General features: G+C 22.4%; 5 protein-coding genes across 5 annotated transcripts; 3 read left to right on the top strand and 2 right to left on the bottom strand.

Moving 5' to 3' along the window:
* Positions 1-537: 537 nt before the first annotated feature.
* Positions 538-1,586, top strand: PVVCY_1306640 (conserved Plasmodium protein, unknown function; the record flags this gene model as incomplete). The annotated part of the gene is made up of 3 exons (XM_008624334.2): positions 538-1,183; positions 1,336-1,423; positions 1,580-1,586. 3 exons carry the CDS (start codon positions 538-540, stop codon positions 1,584-1,586), a joined length of 741 nt encoding a protein of 246 aa, XP_008622556.2.
* Positions 1,587-2,384: 798 nt separating this feature from the next.
* Positions 2,385-3,635, top strand: PVVCY_1306650 (N6-adenine-specific methylase, putative; the record flags this gene model as incomplete). Its single annotated transcript, XM_008624335.1, has 1 exon — positions 2,385-3,635. One exon carries the CDS (start codon positions 2,385-2,387, stop codon positions 3,633-3,635), a length of 1,251 nt encoding a protein of 416 aa, XP_008622557.1.
* Positions 3,636-3,823: 188 nt separating this feature from the next.
* On the bottom strand, positions 3,824-4,645 carry PVVCY_1306660 (conserved Plasmodium protein, unknown function; the record flags this gene model as incomplete). Its single annotated transcript, XM_008624336.1, has 1 exon — positions 3,824-4,645. The coding sequence occupies one exon, from the start codon at positions 4,643-4,645 to the stop codon at positions 3,824-3,826; it is 822 nt and encodes a 273-aa protein (XP_008622558.1).
* Positions 4,646-5,802: 1,157 nt separating this feature from the next.
* PVVCY_1306670 (transcription factor with AP2 domain(s), putative) lies at positions 5,803-7,488 on the bottom strand (the record flags this gene model as incomplete). The annotated part of the gene is made up of 1 exon (XM_008624337.2): positions 5,803-7,488. The coding sequence occupies one exon, from the start codon at positions 7,486-7,488 to the stop codon at positions 5,803-5,805; it is 1,686 nt and encodes a 561-aa protein (XP_008622559.2).
* Positions 7,489-11,225: 3,737 nt separating this feature from the next.
* On the top strand, positions 11,226-15,770 carry PVVCY_1306680 (phosphatidylinositol transfer protein, putative; the record flags this gene model as incomplete). Its single annotated transcript, XM_037634808.1, has 4 exons — positions 11,226-15,281; positions 15,406-15,524; positions 15,621-15,683; position 15,770. Coding segments are annotated over 4 exons (4,239 nt in total).
* Positions 15,771-15,856: the final 86 nt, after the last annotated feature.

Genomic DNA, 15,856 nt, shown 5'->3' on the forward strand with positions numbered 1-15,856 from the left:
TTAGTAAAATGGTGAAACATTTTAAGAAGAATACATCATTGAAATTATTAAAAAATAATTCTATGTATAATGGGACTAAAATTGTATTGTCTATATTTGTCTGCGGATTAGTGCTTATATAAAATTATAAAAAAAAAAAAAACTAAATATTTATAGACATTTATTTCTATAAATGTGTATAATATAAAGACAGACATATAAATATCCTAATGCAACCACAAAAAATTTTATGAATATATATACTTTGAGAGAATGGAATAAATTTTCGCAAAATTAAAATAATTAAAAATTTGAGAACTAATTAAAAAGAAAATATATATAAACAATGTTTTACAGTCTAATGTGATCGCTATTTTGTGGTGATAAAATTTGGAAATTGTTTTTTTTTTTATAATTTTGTCTAGTTATTTATGTGAAACATTTAGACCGTTATTAATAATATAGTTACATGTTTAGTGTTACAAAAAAGTGATAAACATATTTATACATTCATATTTGAAATAAAAAAACGACATAGAAATATTACAAATATAAAAAATGGTGAGTAAATATTTGTTACTACTTATGTGTATTGTTCTGGGTATCCATGCGCATATACCTAAAAAAAATAGTAAAAAAGGAAATATAGAAGTTTTAAAAAAGAAAGTAAGTAGATATGCTAAAAATTATAAAAAGTCATATTTATTGAAAGACGATGGTGTGTTAGGGACATATAAAATCGATGCTTATGTTCATTGTGATGATGATTTTGAAAAAGAATTTAAATGGAATATATATAGAAATAGTCACAATGGTAATAACTTTTCTTTAAGGACTTGCCGAATGAAAAGAAAATTTAATAAAGCATATGATGACGATAGTTTTTCAGTTAAAAAAATATTTTCAAATGCAAATATAATATATCAACAATTTGTTCGTAAATTTTCTGTCTATAAATTTAATATAACTCTCAAAAAAAATCATCATATAGAAATAGAAGAAAAAAAAGATTTATCAAATTCAATTATGAGCTCTTTAAGTAATTTGGTTGTTACTAAAAAAACTCAACTTACTTCAGATATGCCAAGATGGAGATTAAGTTTTAATTATATTAGAGGAAAAAAAAAATTAATTGTTATTATTCCTAAGCATTTACCTGGAGTAAATATACGCATGTATTATGTTATAGTTGCCTATCGAAGGTGTAAGTTTTTTTTTTAGAAATACTTTATATTCATGTTTGTGTAATATATATTACGTATGAAATATTGTACATGTAAAAATATTACTAAGCTAGCTAGCTAGCTAGCTATTTGGAATTTTTATGTCATTTTTTTTTTTTTTAAGATTATTCAGGGTTGTTTAATACCATTGGTGATATATACATTCAATTTGAGGGAGGATATAAAAAACATAATGTTGGATATTTCACTATGGCTCGAGCGTAAGAAATAATTTTTTTTAAAGTAGCATTTCTTTGTTAAGTTACATGAAAAATATGTACACCCATTTGTGCATTTCAATTTTGATCTCCTAACATTTTTATTCATTTATGCGATTTATAATGCATAATTGCTTGTTGTCATTTATTTTTTTACAGTAAATAAAGAAAAAGAAAGATTGGATTGTGTAAGTTCTATTGAAAATATAGAAAAAGGATATAGAATTTTTCATAAGACGTCGAAGAACCTGGAGGAATGCAGATCATATCTATAAAATATGTACTACCTATTGTATATGCAGTAATATATGCAATCTTATATATTCTTTGTGAATAATAAGACGTATTATATAATTATATTTTTTTATGTTTTAATATTTTATGGCTTTATGTTTTTTTTTGATAATCTTAGCATTTGTATAGGACTAAAAAATATGCCTATACATTTAACCTTAGGGTAAATTAAAGTTTGTGTAAAATTCTTATAATTAGAATGAATTTATTTGATAAAATTAAATTGAAAAATATGGACAATTTTAATTTGTTCATTTTTTACTAACTTATTTATTAATTTTTATCCTTTCCATATTATATCATTAGTATGACTATGTTACATTTTTTGTTTTATATACCTACATGTTTCCGTTTCTCTTATTTTTTTGCATTTTACGACACTTCATATTTTTAACCTTTGATTATTTATATTTCTTAATATATCACATAAAAAAAAATGCATATTATAATTTTACTATTTGGCACACATTAATTATATTTACAATTTTAAAAGAAACAACCATGACATAAAAATGGTATTGACAATGAATAAAATTTGTTGACCCTAGTTTGCTTACATGTTCATACGAATTAACTTCAAATTTTATTATTTTATTAAAAAAAAATGAAATAAAAAAGGAATGACAAAAAATAGAGTAAAAAACAAATCAAAAATGATAAATTGTGACAAATGAGCTTTTTAAAAATATTAGCTTTGGTAGTTTTGCTAATAAATGTAAAAAAAAATTTTGTTGAAAATAAAAAATTAAATTTTCCCGAAGATATATATAAATCATATATTGATAGTAAACGATGTTATAGGGCCAATAAAAAATGGAATATTTTAGGGAAGTATATTAAAAATAGATTTGATAAGGAGAAATATTTTTACAGTTTTATAAAACCGAATGATTCAAACATTGTAAAATATAAACTATTAAATAGGTATACAAAATTTAAGGGGAGTAAAATATTTAGTAGTGAAAATAAAAGGGGGGAAAATAATGATACTTTATCAGAGGGGGAAGAAGAATTTGTGGAATACCAAGAAGATATAAATGAAAAAAAATTTGAAAAAGAACAAAATGAGGTAGATGAAGTGAATCCAGATTTGAATAATAAAAAGAAAAAGGTGATAAAAAAAGACAAGTATGGAATACCAGAGGAAAAGCTAAACATAAGACGATTGCCTAATAGTAAAATAAAATCAAAATATAACTTTTTTAAAATAAAAACATATAATGAAACAGCTAATATAAATTATAAAAAGAAAAAAATATTAACAATTAATGAAGGAATACTTAAAAATAAAAAATTATATTCACCAGATACTTATACAAGACCTATGATGAGTAAAGTTAAAGAGTCATTATTTAATATACTAGTCCATTTAGGAGTATTTAATTTTAATAATATGAATGTAATAGATGCTTTTAGTGGGAGTGGAAATTTAGGTATAGAATGCATTTCTAGAGGTCTTAACAATGTAACTTTTGTAGATTTATCATTAAATTCTTGTAGAACTATTTATGAAAATTTAAAATTATGTAATATACAACATTTAAATAATAAAATAATTCGATCTGATGTATTAGAATTATTAAAAAATCCTTTTAAATTTGATGTACTTGACAAATATAATTTAGGGTTTTTTACACCCCCATATGAGCAAATCATATATAGTGAGTTAGTACATAGTATATCTAAAAGTGAATTGTTTGATAATGATGCTCTTATTTTTATAGAGTATCCTAAAGAAATAGATATGTTACCACAAAAGGTTGATAATTTAATTGGTTTAAGAAATCGAAAATTCGGAAGAACTTATTTTGCTATATATGTTATTAATCATACAGGGAAATACGATCACACTATAAATCAGGAAGAGTTTTATCCATTACATTATAATAGGAAACAACGACGCCAAGAAAAGTATATATAACTTTAGGCTAATGTATGATGTGTGTTGGATGTGCATATATTTTTTTTGTATGCTATGTATAATTTATATATTTTTAAAATATTACTTTTATTTTTTTTCGTTTTTTTTGTATAACTAGCTTTTATAAAAAAAAAACACAAATATCGAAATAGTTAATAAGTTTACAAAAATAGAATAATATAACAAAGTTACAATAATATATAATTGTGATATAAAAAATTATGAATGACTTGGTTTGATTTGTCTTTGTCATTATCATGTATAACAATTTTTTCTTTTTGATAAATAACATGTTTTAAAATATTCATTAATAGAACAAATAAGAATTGCTGTTTTTCTAAAGGAAATGTTTCATAGTTGTTCGAAAATAAGTATATCAATTTTTTAATTATTTCATTAGTTTGAATTGTTTTGAAATTGGTTGTAGAGGCTTTTGTAGGAATGGATCTACTCGAATTAGTATCCACACTCGAAACAGGATTTCCAATCTTATTTAATGAACTATTTTCATCACAGTCCTTTTCATGTATATTTATCCTACTTTTGATTATGAAACAGTTTAACATATTTAATATTTTTTTATTACTAAAACCATTATTATTAATTTGTTTGCTAATTAGTTTATAATAATTATTATCTTCTTTAACTATAGCATCATTTAATTTTTGTACATTTTTTAATAAATTATATGTGTTATTAATAGTATCGATTTGTTTTATTATAATTTTTTTTTCTTCTTCATCATCTATACTTTGTTTTCGTATTAATATTTCATTAAGTTTATTGTTTAGTTCTTCCATTTTTTGGCATTTTATTAAATGCTTATTTTTATTTTTTAATAATTGATTTTTCTTTAGTTCAACCTCTTTTATGGATTTCTGTTTTACCTCTTCATATTTATTTATATTTTCTTCTACATTTGCAATTCTTTTGTCTATTATTTTTTTTTCCAATAACAGATTGTTATATTGTTCTGATATTTGCTTAAGCTTTATTAAAAAATTATCCATTTTTAAATTATAGGGATGGTTAGGCGATTAGTATGTGTGTGTGTGTATAGGTCTATTGCTAGCCGTTGTAAAATGTCTATTTTTTTTTTTATTGAACTTATACAAACAAGCTAATATGGTTTAACAAGTTGGCTAGCTTAAAAAAAAAATTATAAGTAGCTAGCTATTAAAACAATTTTTTTTTTTATAAATTTACTGATAAAATTATAATAACAATTTATAGGCAATATAATGGTATTTAAAAGAGTTAGTTTAATTGCTCATTATGTTTCCCAAAATATAGAAGGTATATAAGTTCATTTTTTTTATAATAATGGAAAAACTAAAAAATGCAATTTGCACTAAATAAACAAACAAATTAAAAGTCATATACACAAATAATATTTTCATTACTGGCACAATAAAACACAAAGTAGTATACATGTGCGAGTATGGATATATATAGAAAAATAAAGTGTGTAAGTATTATATGCACACAATTAAATTTTATTGCTATATAAGCCTCAGCAATATTATATGTATATTACATTTATTAGATTTAAGATATACACATTAATACGTATGTACACATAAAAATCACAACGTTTAAGCTATAATAAAAGTATATATAATTTAAATTCATATGACCATATTCAAGTAGAAATATATTATGTTCAAATAAAGAACAAATGTAAGAAAAAAAAAAATATATATATGGATATATATATACGAAAAAAAGTAGGACAAAAAAACAATGTGTAAAGAGATATAGAAAAATACAAAGATAGAACGCGTGAGCATAGATTAAAGAAAACCCACAACATAAACAGGCGTTATTAAAGAAAAGGAAAATGTGTGTAAAAATTCGTACACAAACATGTATTTTTGTTATTCTTTCCGTTTTACATTTAAAAGTGTATAAACTTTATGAATTAAAATTTGTGAACATAACGAACTGCCCTATATATATACATATTTAATATCCTTGTCTATTACAAAACTGGGTTTGCATTTTTTTGTAAAATTGCAATTTACGAACAAATATGCTAGATAATTGTGTAGAAAATGCTCACTTTCGAGTTCTACCATTAAGCATATATCTCTCTATATATGTGAATTGCTTTTTATAGTATTCATAGAGATACTGATAAGGTATATGGATAAGTCGTAAAGGAATATTAATATTTTTTCGGTGGATTTTTCATGTATTTAAAAGCTAAATTTAAAATAGTAGTATAGTTTAATTTGGTGATGTTTTTATTTTGTTCCATTTGTGTTAAAATTAGATTTACTTCTTGTATAGAGGATGATCTAATAAGTCTTGAAATGATTGCTAGATTTTTTGCTCTTGTCATTCCATATTCTGAAATTTTAAATGGAACTTTGAATTGTTTTTTTTGATTGGTTTCCCACCAGTTAGCTACATAAGATCCTTGATAGAAATAGACACCTGTTGGTAATTTTTCGGCATTATTATATGACTGTTTTACTTTTTTTTTTTCAATAACTTTATTTTTGATATTTAAACTTTTTGTTTCATTTTCATTATTTTTATTGGAATTACTTGTAGACACAGAACAGATATCATTAATGGAATTTGTAACATTTTTAATATTAGGTTTAAGGATATCATTAAATAATTTTTCACTTTTTTGTGTAGTTCTAATAGCTTGAAGCATTTGTTCTTTTTGATCTTCTGTTAGTTTATCATAATATTTTAGGCAATTATTTATGTTACTTATTCTTAAATTTCTTGACAGTATAGCTAATATCATACATTTTTCTACTCCAAATTCGGATATTTTATATGGCATTTTTATTTGTTTTTTTGTTTTATCATCAATCCAGTTAGCTATAAAAGATCTGGATACTCTACTATAAAATACACCAGTTGGTAGGTATTTATATTTTATTAATCTATTATCATTATTATTTTTTTCATAGCATTTATTATCATTTTGGATTTGGCTATTATTATAATTCTTATTTGTATCAAAATGGGAATAATAATAATAATTGTTATCGTTATTATAAGCCTCTTTGTTATTATTGATATTGGAACTTATATTACTATTTTTAATCTCATTGTTGTTATGGATAATATTATGAATAGACATATGATTATCTCGATTATTTATATGATCGTTATTGATATTGTTGTTGCTATTTAAAAGAACATTATCATGATTATTAGTTTTACTATTTGTAATGTCAGTATCATTTGGTGTTAAATTATTATTAATGGCGTTGCAATTATAGTTAGAATTTACTTTTATTTTATTCCTATAACTTCTTTTCTCTAGATAATTAAGTTTTTCATATACATCGTCATTATTATGAATTTCTGTATTTTTTTCTATTGATTGGTTTTTTTTTTTATTGATTAGGCTGGCATTATTAATAGCTTGATTTTTTTTTAGACTAGCATTCATATTTTTATTATCCATATTTTGATCATAATTTTGGGCACATTCTAAATCTGTCTTTTTTTTTAAAGAACTATTATTTTCTTGATCTAAATATCCAATAGCCAATTTACAAAAATATGAGTTATCTACATTTTTTAAATTTTTTAAATTCTTTAAATTTAGATAATTTTTTTTATCTTGATTAATTATTTCGTTCAAAGTTTTCCCTCTCCATTTTTTAGAATATAAAAGATATTTTTCTCCTTTGAATACACTACCATATAAGGTAGATATTAATCTTTCTTTGTCTCTTTTTCTTTTAGTTATATTATTTTTTATTTCTTCTTTTCTGCATCCTATACCTTTACTTATTATTTTTTCCCAAACTTTGTAGCATTTTTCAATTTTTTTTTTATTTTTTGTGTATGGTAATTCATTCTCATGTAAACAATTCATATTAAAATCGATTTATAGACCAGTATGTGATATATCAACGTCGTTGTGAATTTTGAAAAGAGAGCTAACTAATACTCTGTTCATATGAGTATACACACTTTTATTTTATATAAATAAGTAAATATATGTGGATATGTATGTGTACAAATTTAAGAGGACCCAATTTTGTGTTTATTATCTTTTTGCATTTATATATTTTTTCGTATAAATATTATAAAGCATGAAGTTTTTTTCAAATTTTATAATATAAATAAAAGGGTTTAAGCAAATTTTAAAGAAAAAAAAGAGGAGAACAAAATTCCTCATAACCCATTTCCATATATGAAGTTGTGAAGTTGGGAGTTGACGTAGGCTTATACATGTATATATATATATGTGTGTGTGTATATGCATGTATTTGTGCACATATAATGAAATAAAAATTAAAGAGAGACTAATTAAAGGTTAAATGGATATATACAACATTTGTAAATATTAATTTTGACGATATATTTAAGAATTTTAATTTAGTAGATTATATTTAACAAAAAACAAGTAGTAAAAATCTAAAGGAAAAAATAGTTAAATAAAATATATGTATAATGTACTTAAAAAATGGAGTGTAAAAAAAAAGATAAAATTATCACACCAAAGATCAGCATGCAAATGAAAAATAGTAGCAGCTTACAACTATATATGTAATATATAAATATATGTGTGTATATAAATTTATAAGAACATAATAAAATTAACAAGCTTAATATTTATAATATAGTTATAGATAAAACGCCTAATTTTAAAATGTAAATATTCTCACAAGAGAATAAAATGCCCATAAAAAATATATATTATATAAAAACAATTTTAATATTTCAAAATTGTGTTTTTTTTATTATGTTTTTTTTTTGGGCTTATCTATAGTCATATAATATAAATAAATACATGTTTACAATTTTTTTTATAAGACACTCTTTAAATTTAGATAAGAATAATTAAAAGTTATAATTTTACAACATAATAAAAAAAAAAAAAAAATATGAGAAAAAAAGCTAGCAATGTAACTATAAATTTTATGTTAATTTTTTATTTTAAAAAAAAAATATGTACAAAAATTATTAAAAGTTGTAGACAAAAGATTATGATACTTTTATGTATTTATCTATTTATCGATTTACTATAAATTTTATTTATATTTAAATAAAAACTTAACTTTATATAAAAAATGTAAATTATGTGAAAATATGGGATTATGTTATATAAGGGTGTACAGGTATGTATGCTGGTATGTTGCAAATGTGCGGACTAGCTATTTTGTGCTTTCATTAAAAAAAAAAAAATATATATATAAAATAAATAAAAAAATAAAAGTAAAAAATGAAAGTAAAAATGGAAATAAAAAGTGAAAGTAAAAAATGAGTTGCAGTAGTCACTTATATCAACTTGTAGAATCTAAAAATATGGTAGCATAGGTATGTATTTGCATATGTGCTTATATATATATATTTTATTGTGTGTTTATTTGTTTTTTTCATATAATTGCTTATATGTACTTATTTATGCATATATAAAATTGTAGTTGTATATATGTCACTATGCATGTATAACTAGTGGTAGGGAAAAATAAGATTTAATTAAAAAAAATACAATTATGTATAATAAGAGCTTTAAAAATGTTTTAATAAAATTTATAATTCCAAAATAAATAATGGTCATAAAAATATGGAGTAAATTTTTTCTTGTTTTTAAATATAAATGTCCTTATATGTTATAGTATTGGAGTTTTATAGGGGTACAGGTATTTAGGTACTACTTATAAATATACATAATTAAAAAAAATAAATGACTATAAGCATGTTCTCATATGTATATTATGTAAGCATATGAATTAGTGGCACAATTATTATTGTATTAAGTGCGTATTTTATGTAGTCTTGAATTTGTATAGGTGCATCATTCTTTTGCCACAACTGTCGTTTTTTTTTGTAATTTTTGTTTATGAATATGAATTTACACTTAAATTTAAAGAAGTTAAAAATAAATTATGTATTTCCTTTTGCGATAAATAGCTTTTTTATGCACAATTTAGAAATATATTTTTAAAAAGATTGAATAAATTTACACCATAAATAAAAATTTAAGTCCATTAAAATGGGATAGGTTAAAAAAATAAAAATACAGTGGGGTTTACATTTTTTATATCGATATAATAATTATTTATACATAGCAATACATTTTATTAAAAATTTTCAATTGCTTATGGAAGGAGAAATATGGATAACTTAAAAATTTAAATACATAGAAATGTTCGAATAACTAAGAAAAGGGAAAAAGTAAACCAATATGAATGGCATCGGATTTTTTCAAGCGGCTTAACTAAAAAATAAGAACCGATGAATTATATTTGGCTATATAATTTTTTAGTGATTTACAACCACGAAATTGAATAAATAAACATACACACATATTACTTGTGTGCATATATATAGTACAAATTTAGTTGTATAGAAAAGCATTGTTCTTTTATTTAAGTAGTAAGTATAGTGTATACATTGTTTGATATAACGACTATAGAAATGAGTATAAATAAAGTATATTAAAAAAGATAATGTAATATTTTAATTAAAAACATGCCTATATGTATGTTCTTCAAAAAGTTACATAAATTTTCATGGGAGTAAATTATGAGCGTTCTAAAATTCAGAGTATTTAACATTCGTATTAATTAAAAAATAATTGGTTTTGAATAAAAGGAAAAATATATTTATGTGTACAAGTATGCTTACAAAATGTACGACTTTTTATTTTTGGAATAACCTTGTTAATGTTGAGGATTAACAGGTATAATTTTTTATAGCTCAAAAATAGGTGGTGATAAATTACACTATATATTAAAATAAAAATAAAATAAGAATTATGGTATGCCAGTTTGAGAAGTCATAAGGTGTGTATAGGTCATGAAGGTATAAAATTTATATTTCACCATATATATCTTTAGAAATATTCATATGGTTTATTTTATTATGACATATTTATTGTGATTATTGAGGGTTCAGGGGTATACATAATATTTGTGTATATGCCTGAAAATGTTTTTTTTATTCGTCTAGAAAAATAATTTTCCTATTTTTTTCTTTTGTGAAAAAATTAGTTAATAACAAGATTATGAGGTATGATTATGTTTAAATTATAAATTTAATTGATAAAAAGGTTTAAAAAAAATAGAGGGAAACAAAATAAAGATAATAATATTATGTTCAAAGTTATGTGCCGGATAAATGTATGGAATAGATAAAAAAATAAAAGATAGTATTTAAGAGGGTAAATAAAATTGTATATATATATATATACATATGGAATGTGCTTTTTTTTATATATATTTTATTTTTTTAAGAATAATTCGTAATATATATCATAAATAGTTATAAGTCTATATAAATGGATACATGAAATGGGAATCGTCAAAATAAGTTTGTGTAAATGTGTATTTATATACAATAGTAATGAACGAATTTTTCGTGAAAAGTGTAAAAAATTTTTTTTTTTGCAAATAAATGAGATACAAGAAAAAAGAACAATTTAAATATGAATAAAATGAGAGTTATAAAAATAGTGTAAAAAGAAAAGGTATATAATAAAAAAGCAAAAAAAAAAAGGACATTATAAAGAGAAAGATTTATGGGGAAAGATAAAGTTACATATGGTTAGGAAATATATATTGATAAATAAGGTGTGAAGAAAATTATTCATATTAATGGAAAATGAAAGTAGTAGAGTTTCGAATTTGTATGCCATTAACAGTTGAAGAATATCAAAAATGTCAACTTTATTTAGTAGCAAAGGGTACACTAGAAGATGCAGAACAAAGAATTAAAGAGGCAGAAAAGTATGGAAGTGAAAATAGTGTAGGTGTTGTTATATTAAAGAATGAATCATATGTAGAAAATAATACAAAAGGACAATATACTTTAAAAAAATTAAATATATTACATAAAATGCCTAAATGGTTATTAAATTTTGTTGATAAAAAATATTGTACAATAGAAGAACAATGTTGGAATGCATATCCATATATTAAAACAATTTTTCAAAGTAGTGGATTTCCAAAAGCGAGAATAGAATTAGAGTCATCACATCATTTAGGTTTTGATACAGAATATAATCCTTTAAATTTATCAGATGATTTATTAAATTTAAGAAAAATTATATATATAGATATAGTTAATGATAAAGTAGGTTCTAAAGAATATAATAGTAATGAAGAACCTTCATTATTTTTAAGTCAAAAAACAGGAAGAGGTCATTTTCAATCTAATTGGAAAGAAACAAGTAAACATGTAATGACATGCTATAAATTAATAACTTTAGATATTCCATATTTTGGTTTATTTTGTTCAAAAATAGAAAACTGGATTATATCTGCGATTCGAGATAACTTATTAAAATATCATAAAAAAGCATTTTGTTGGATTGATGAATGGTTTGATTTAAAAATCGAGGATATCCGAAAGATTGAAAAGGATGTCCAAATAAAGCTCAGAAAATTTTGGCCAGAAACGGGACAAGAGATTTCGACAGTCAGTCTTGTCGATCCTATTAGTAATAGTGAGCCAAGCAAGGGAGCGGAAAAAAATGAAAATGACCAAAATAGTAGTACGGGGGAATCCTTAACAACTGAAGAAGAGTCGCAATGTGATAGTTCCACAAATATTAGCGACAATGAAAATATAAAAAATGATATTAATAAAGTAAATAGGCATTTCAATAATATAGAATATGTATATAAAAATAGTATAACCTGTTCAAATACAATCAGTTTAAATTATAAGAATGAGGTGTCTGAAAATCAGAGAAATAAAAATGATGAAATTCAAAGCCAAATTGTGAATAGTAGGAATATCGAAGTTTATTATGATGATCAGGCATATGATTTGAGAGAGTATGAAGTAATACAAGGTGAAAGCGAAATAGAAAATGTTGAATATGATGAGAATGTAAATGTAAGTAAGGAAAAAGAAAAGTTTTTTGATGAGATTGACAAAAGTGAAGGAGATAAAATATTGGTAGAGAAGGAAAAAAAAGAAATTATTGAATATTTTTTTTTTAAAAAAAATAAGAATGAATATGGTGAATATTTATATAAAATAGGTGATGGTATATTTTATTCATGGACATATAGATATTTTAATATAAAAGATAATAAGTTATATTATTATATTAATGATGAAAAAAATGAATTACGAGGAGAAATAAATTTACTAAATGCCCAAATTCATTGGGTTGGTGAATATAAAGGTAGACATAATGTTTTTTTAATTCAATGTTTTTATAAAAATGCATATTATTTAAGTGTGGATGATGAAATGCAAGCAAAAAAATGTATGATAGATATTCAAATGGCTAGTTTAATTAATGAAACAAATAATTCAAAGAATAGTGTAGAAAAGGAAAATTCATGTAACAATATAAAAGTGGAAAATGTTGAGAATGGACAACCCTTTAACAATTTAAGTGACGAAATAAAAGCTGAAAATGATATAACCAAAGATAGAACATTAAAAATTAATGAGCCTAATGAATATGACAACTTTGAATGGGTAGAAGCAACCAAAAAGAATAAAATTGAAAGTAACTCAACAGGTTTACAATCATTTAATAGTGTAAATAATAAGGGGTCAGAAGTAAATGATAGGTGGACATACGATAATAATAGCAGCTATTGTGATGAATATCTATCCCCTTTATTAGGAAATAAAAGTAGAAAACCATTTCAATCTTTTAATTTGAAAGATATAATAAATATGCTTTTTGGAAAAGTTGAGGGTATTGAAATGTTTGAGATAAATAAGGATATACAATATAAAGGAGTGAAAGAATTATTAAAAGAAATTAAAATTAGTTTTAATACAAATGATAGATTAAATTATCATTTAAAAAATTTATTTATTTTTAAAAAAAAACAAGGGAAAAAAATTGAGTATTTTTTATATATAATTTTAATTTTTTTGTTTTATATATTTTTTCATAAAATTTTTAATTTTTTGTTTTATATTTTTATACCAATTTTCTTTTTCTTTTGGGGAGCATTTATTTATAACGATCAAATTTCTTATTATGGATTTTATAGTAATAGTAGGAATTATAATGTGTATAAATGCTACTTCAATGCTTATTCAAATATAAATGTTGTAATGTCTATTTTATTGAATAATAATAAAATTCACAAAGGGGAATATTATCAAAATGTTATTAATTCGAAGAATAAATATACACATTATGTTTGTAGCTTCCTATATTTTGATATCCCTATTTTTAAACAGATATACGAATTTTATAGACCTAGAAAATTTTTTATGACAAAATGTTTTGGGGAAGAAAGTAGAGAAGTTGATAAAATGAATAGTAGTCATGTTGAAGATGAAAAGTTTGGTACTTCAAAAAATGAGAGTGATAAAAAAAAACTGAGATCCTATATCATTGTGCAATATACAAACAAAACTTCGAAAGAATATTTCAGTTTAATAAATCTTGAAAATAAAAATAAATTTGATAAGGAGTTTATTTTGGCTCACAATTTAAACGAGTGCAACATGAATAAGGGTGATGAAAAACAAAAAAAGGGAAACACCAATTTTAATCATATAAAAAAGTTGTCCATACAAGATATATCTACGACTGTAGACACATTAAATAATGAAAAATATGATGCCAATTTTTCAACGAAAAAGATGTCTAATATTGTATTAAGAATGAGTAGAACAAAAGTTGGAAAACTAATACAATGGTGTATACTTGGGTTGTTAAAACAATTTTTTAAAGTAATTAAAAATAGACTTTTTGATGAATATGTAAAAGGGGAAGGATTTGATATATATATAGTTAGAGAAAAGGGAAATGAAATATGTAATATTGAATATTTAACATGTTATAATTATAAATCTACAATTTTTAATAACTATTTAAATATTGAAAGATGTAAAAATCTGGTAAGATTATTCTCATCCAGTGATAACAAAAAAAGACATGAAAAGTCTGAAATTGATTTTGATAAAATTAAAAAAAACAATTTTTGTATAGATGAAAATGAAGAGAATATAAAATTACATATAAATAAAAAAAAAGATGAAAAAGAAATATGTAGAGATATATTTTTTAATATAAATAATGAGGATATATCAAAAAATATAATAAAATATATATATAATTTAACTAGATTAAAATATATGAGCACAAATAAATATATAAGATTAATACAAAATATAGATGATATATTTTTTATTATTAATTTATCAAAAGTATTTCTTTATATAATTGATAAGATAGAGTTATATGAAATAAAAAATCAAAAAATAATAAAAAAGCTAACAGATGGACATTCTGATTTTAATTTTTATTCTGATAATTTATTTATTAATAATGTTATTTATATATTGAGTGGTTTAAAATTGTTATATAATACATTTGAAAAATCATGGATTTTTCCAAAAAAAAATGAAAAATTTCAAGGGAAATATAATAATTCATATATTTATATAACAATGATAAATGAAATGCCTATTACATTTTCAATAGTAACTGAAAATTATAAAACAAAAACAAAATTACATTCAGAAATACATATCACATCAGATTCATCAATGGGTGTAGTAGATATATTTATAAATAATGATATAATAATTAAGAGTAACAATAATTATGAATTCAAATTTGTATTTCCAAATATATCCTTAACAAATTTGATAAAAGGAAATCTGAGCTACACATTTTGTAACAACTTAGTTGCTACTGATACATTGGGAAATTGGGCTAGTGTCAAGGTATGTCCTAACAATGATTATTTGCAAACCCTCATTGTGTTTATCTGTGCATAAAAGTGTGGAATATCACTTTAGTTACCATACATGTATATATACATTCGCTTTTATGCCTATTTTTGTTCAGTTCATTGATAAGTATGCAAAGCCAGGACAGTTTTGTGGAATTGTTAAGCGGAATGAAACAATTACCAACACATTGAGTGGAAATATTTTTGATAAAATTATTGTTGATGATGATAAAGGGTAAGATTGGCTCTTACAATATGCCTATTTTATAATGCATATAAAAAATGTACTTACAAATGTGATCATTTTCACTTTTTTTTTGGTTCCCCTTAGATATAGCAATACGGATGATATTCAAATGGAAATCGAATATAATGATGACTCAAATTCAGTTTGGTAAATTTAAAATAAAAAATAAAGGAAAAATAATAAGCCCGGATTGGTGTAATAAATTTTATTTTTTTCATTCTTTATGCTTCTAGATTAAATGAAGAATATATCAAAGTAAGAGCATTGAAGAAAGAATGCAAGACAAAGATGTGAGGAAAAGATCCAATTGTTTATGTTTA

The sequence above is a fragment of the Plasmodium vinckei genome (genome assembly GCF_900681995.1).
Source record: "Plasmodium vinckei vinckei genome assembly, chromosome: PVVCY_13".
Lineage (NCBI taxonomy): Eukaryota > Apicomplexa > Aconoidasida > Haemosporida > Plasmodiidae > Plasmodium > Plasmodium vinckei.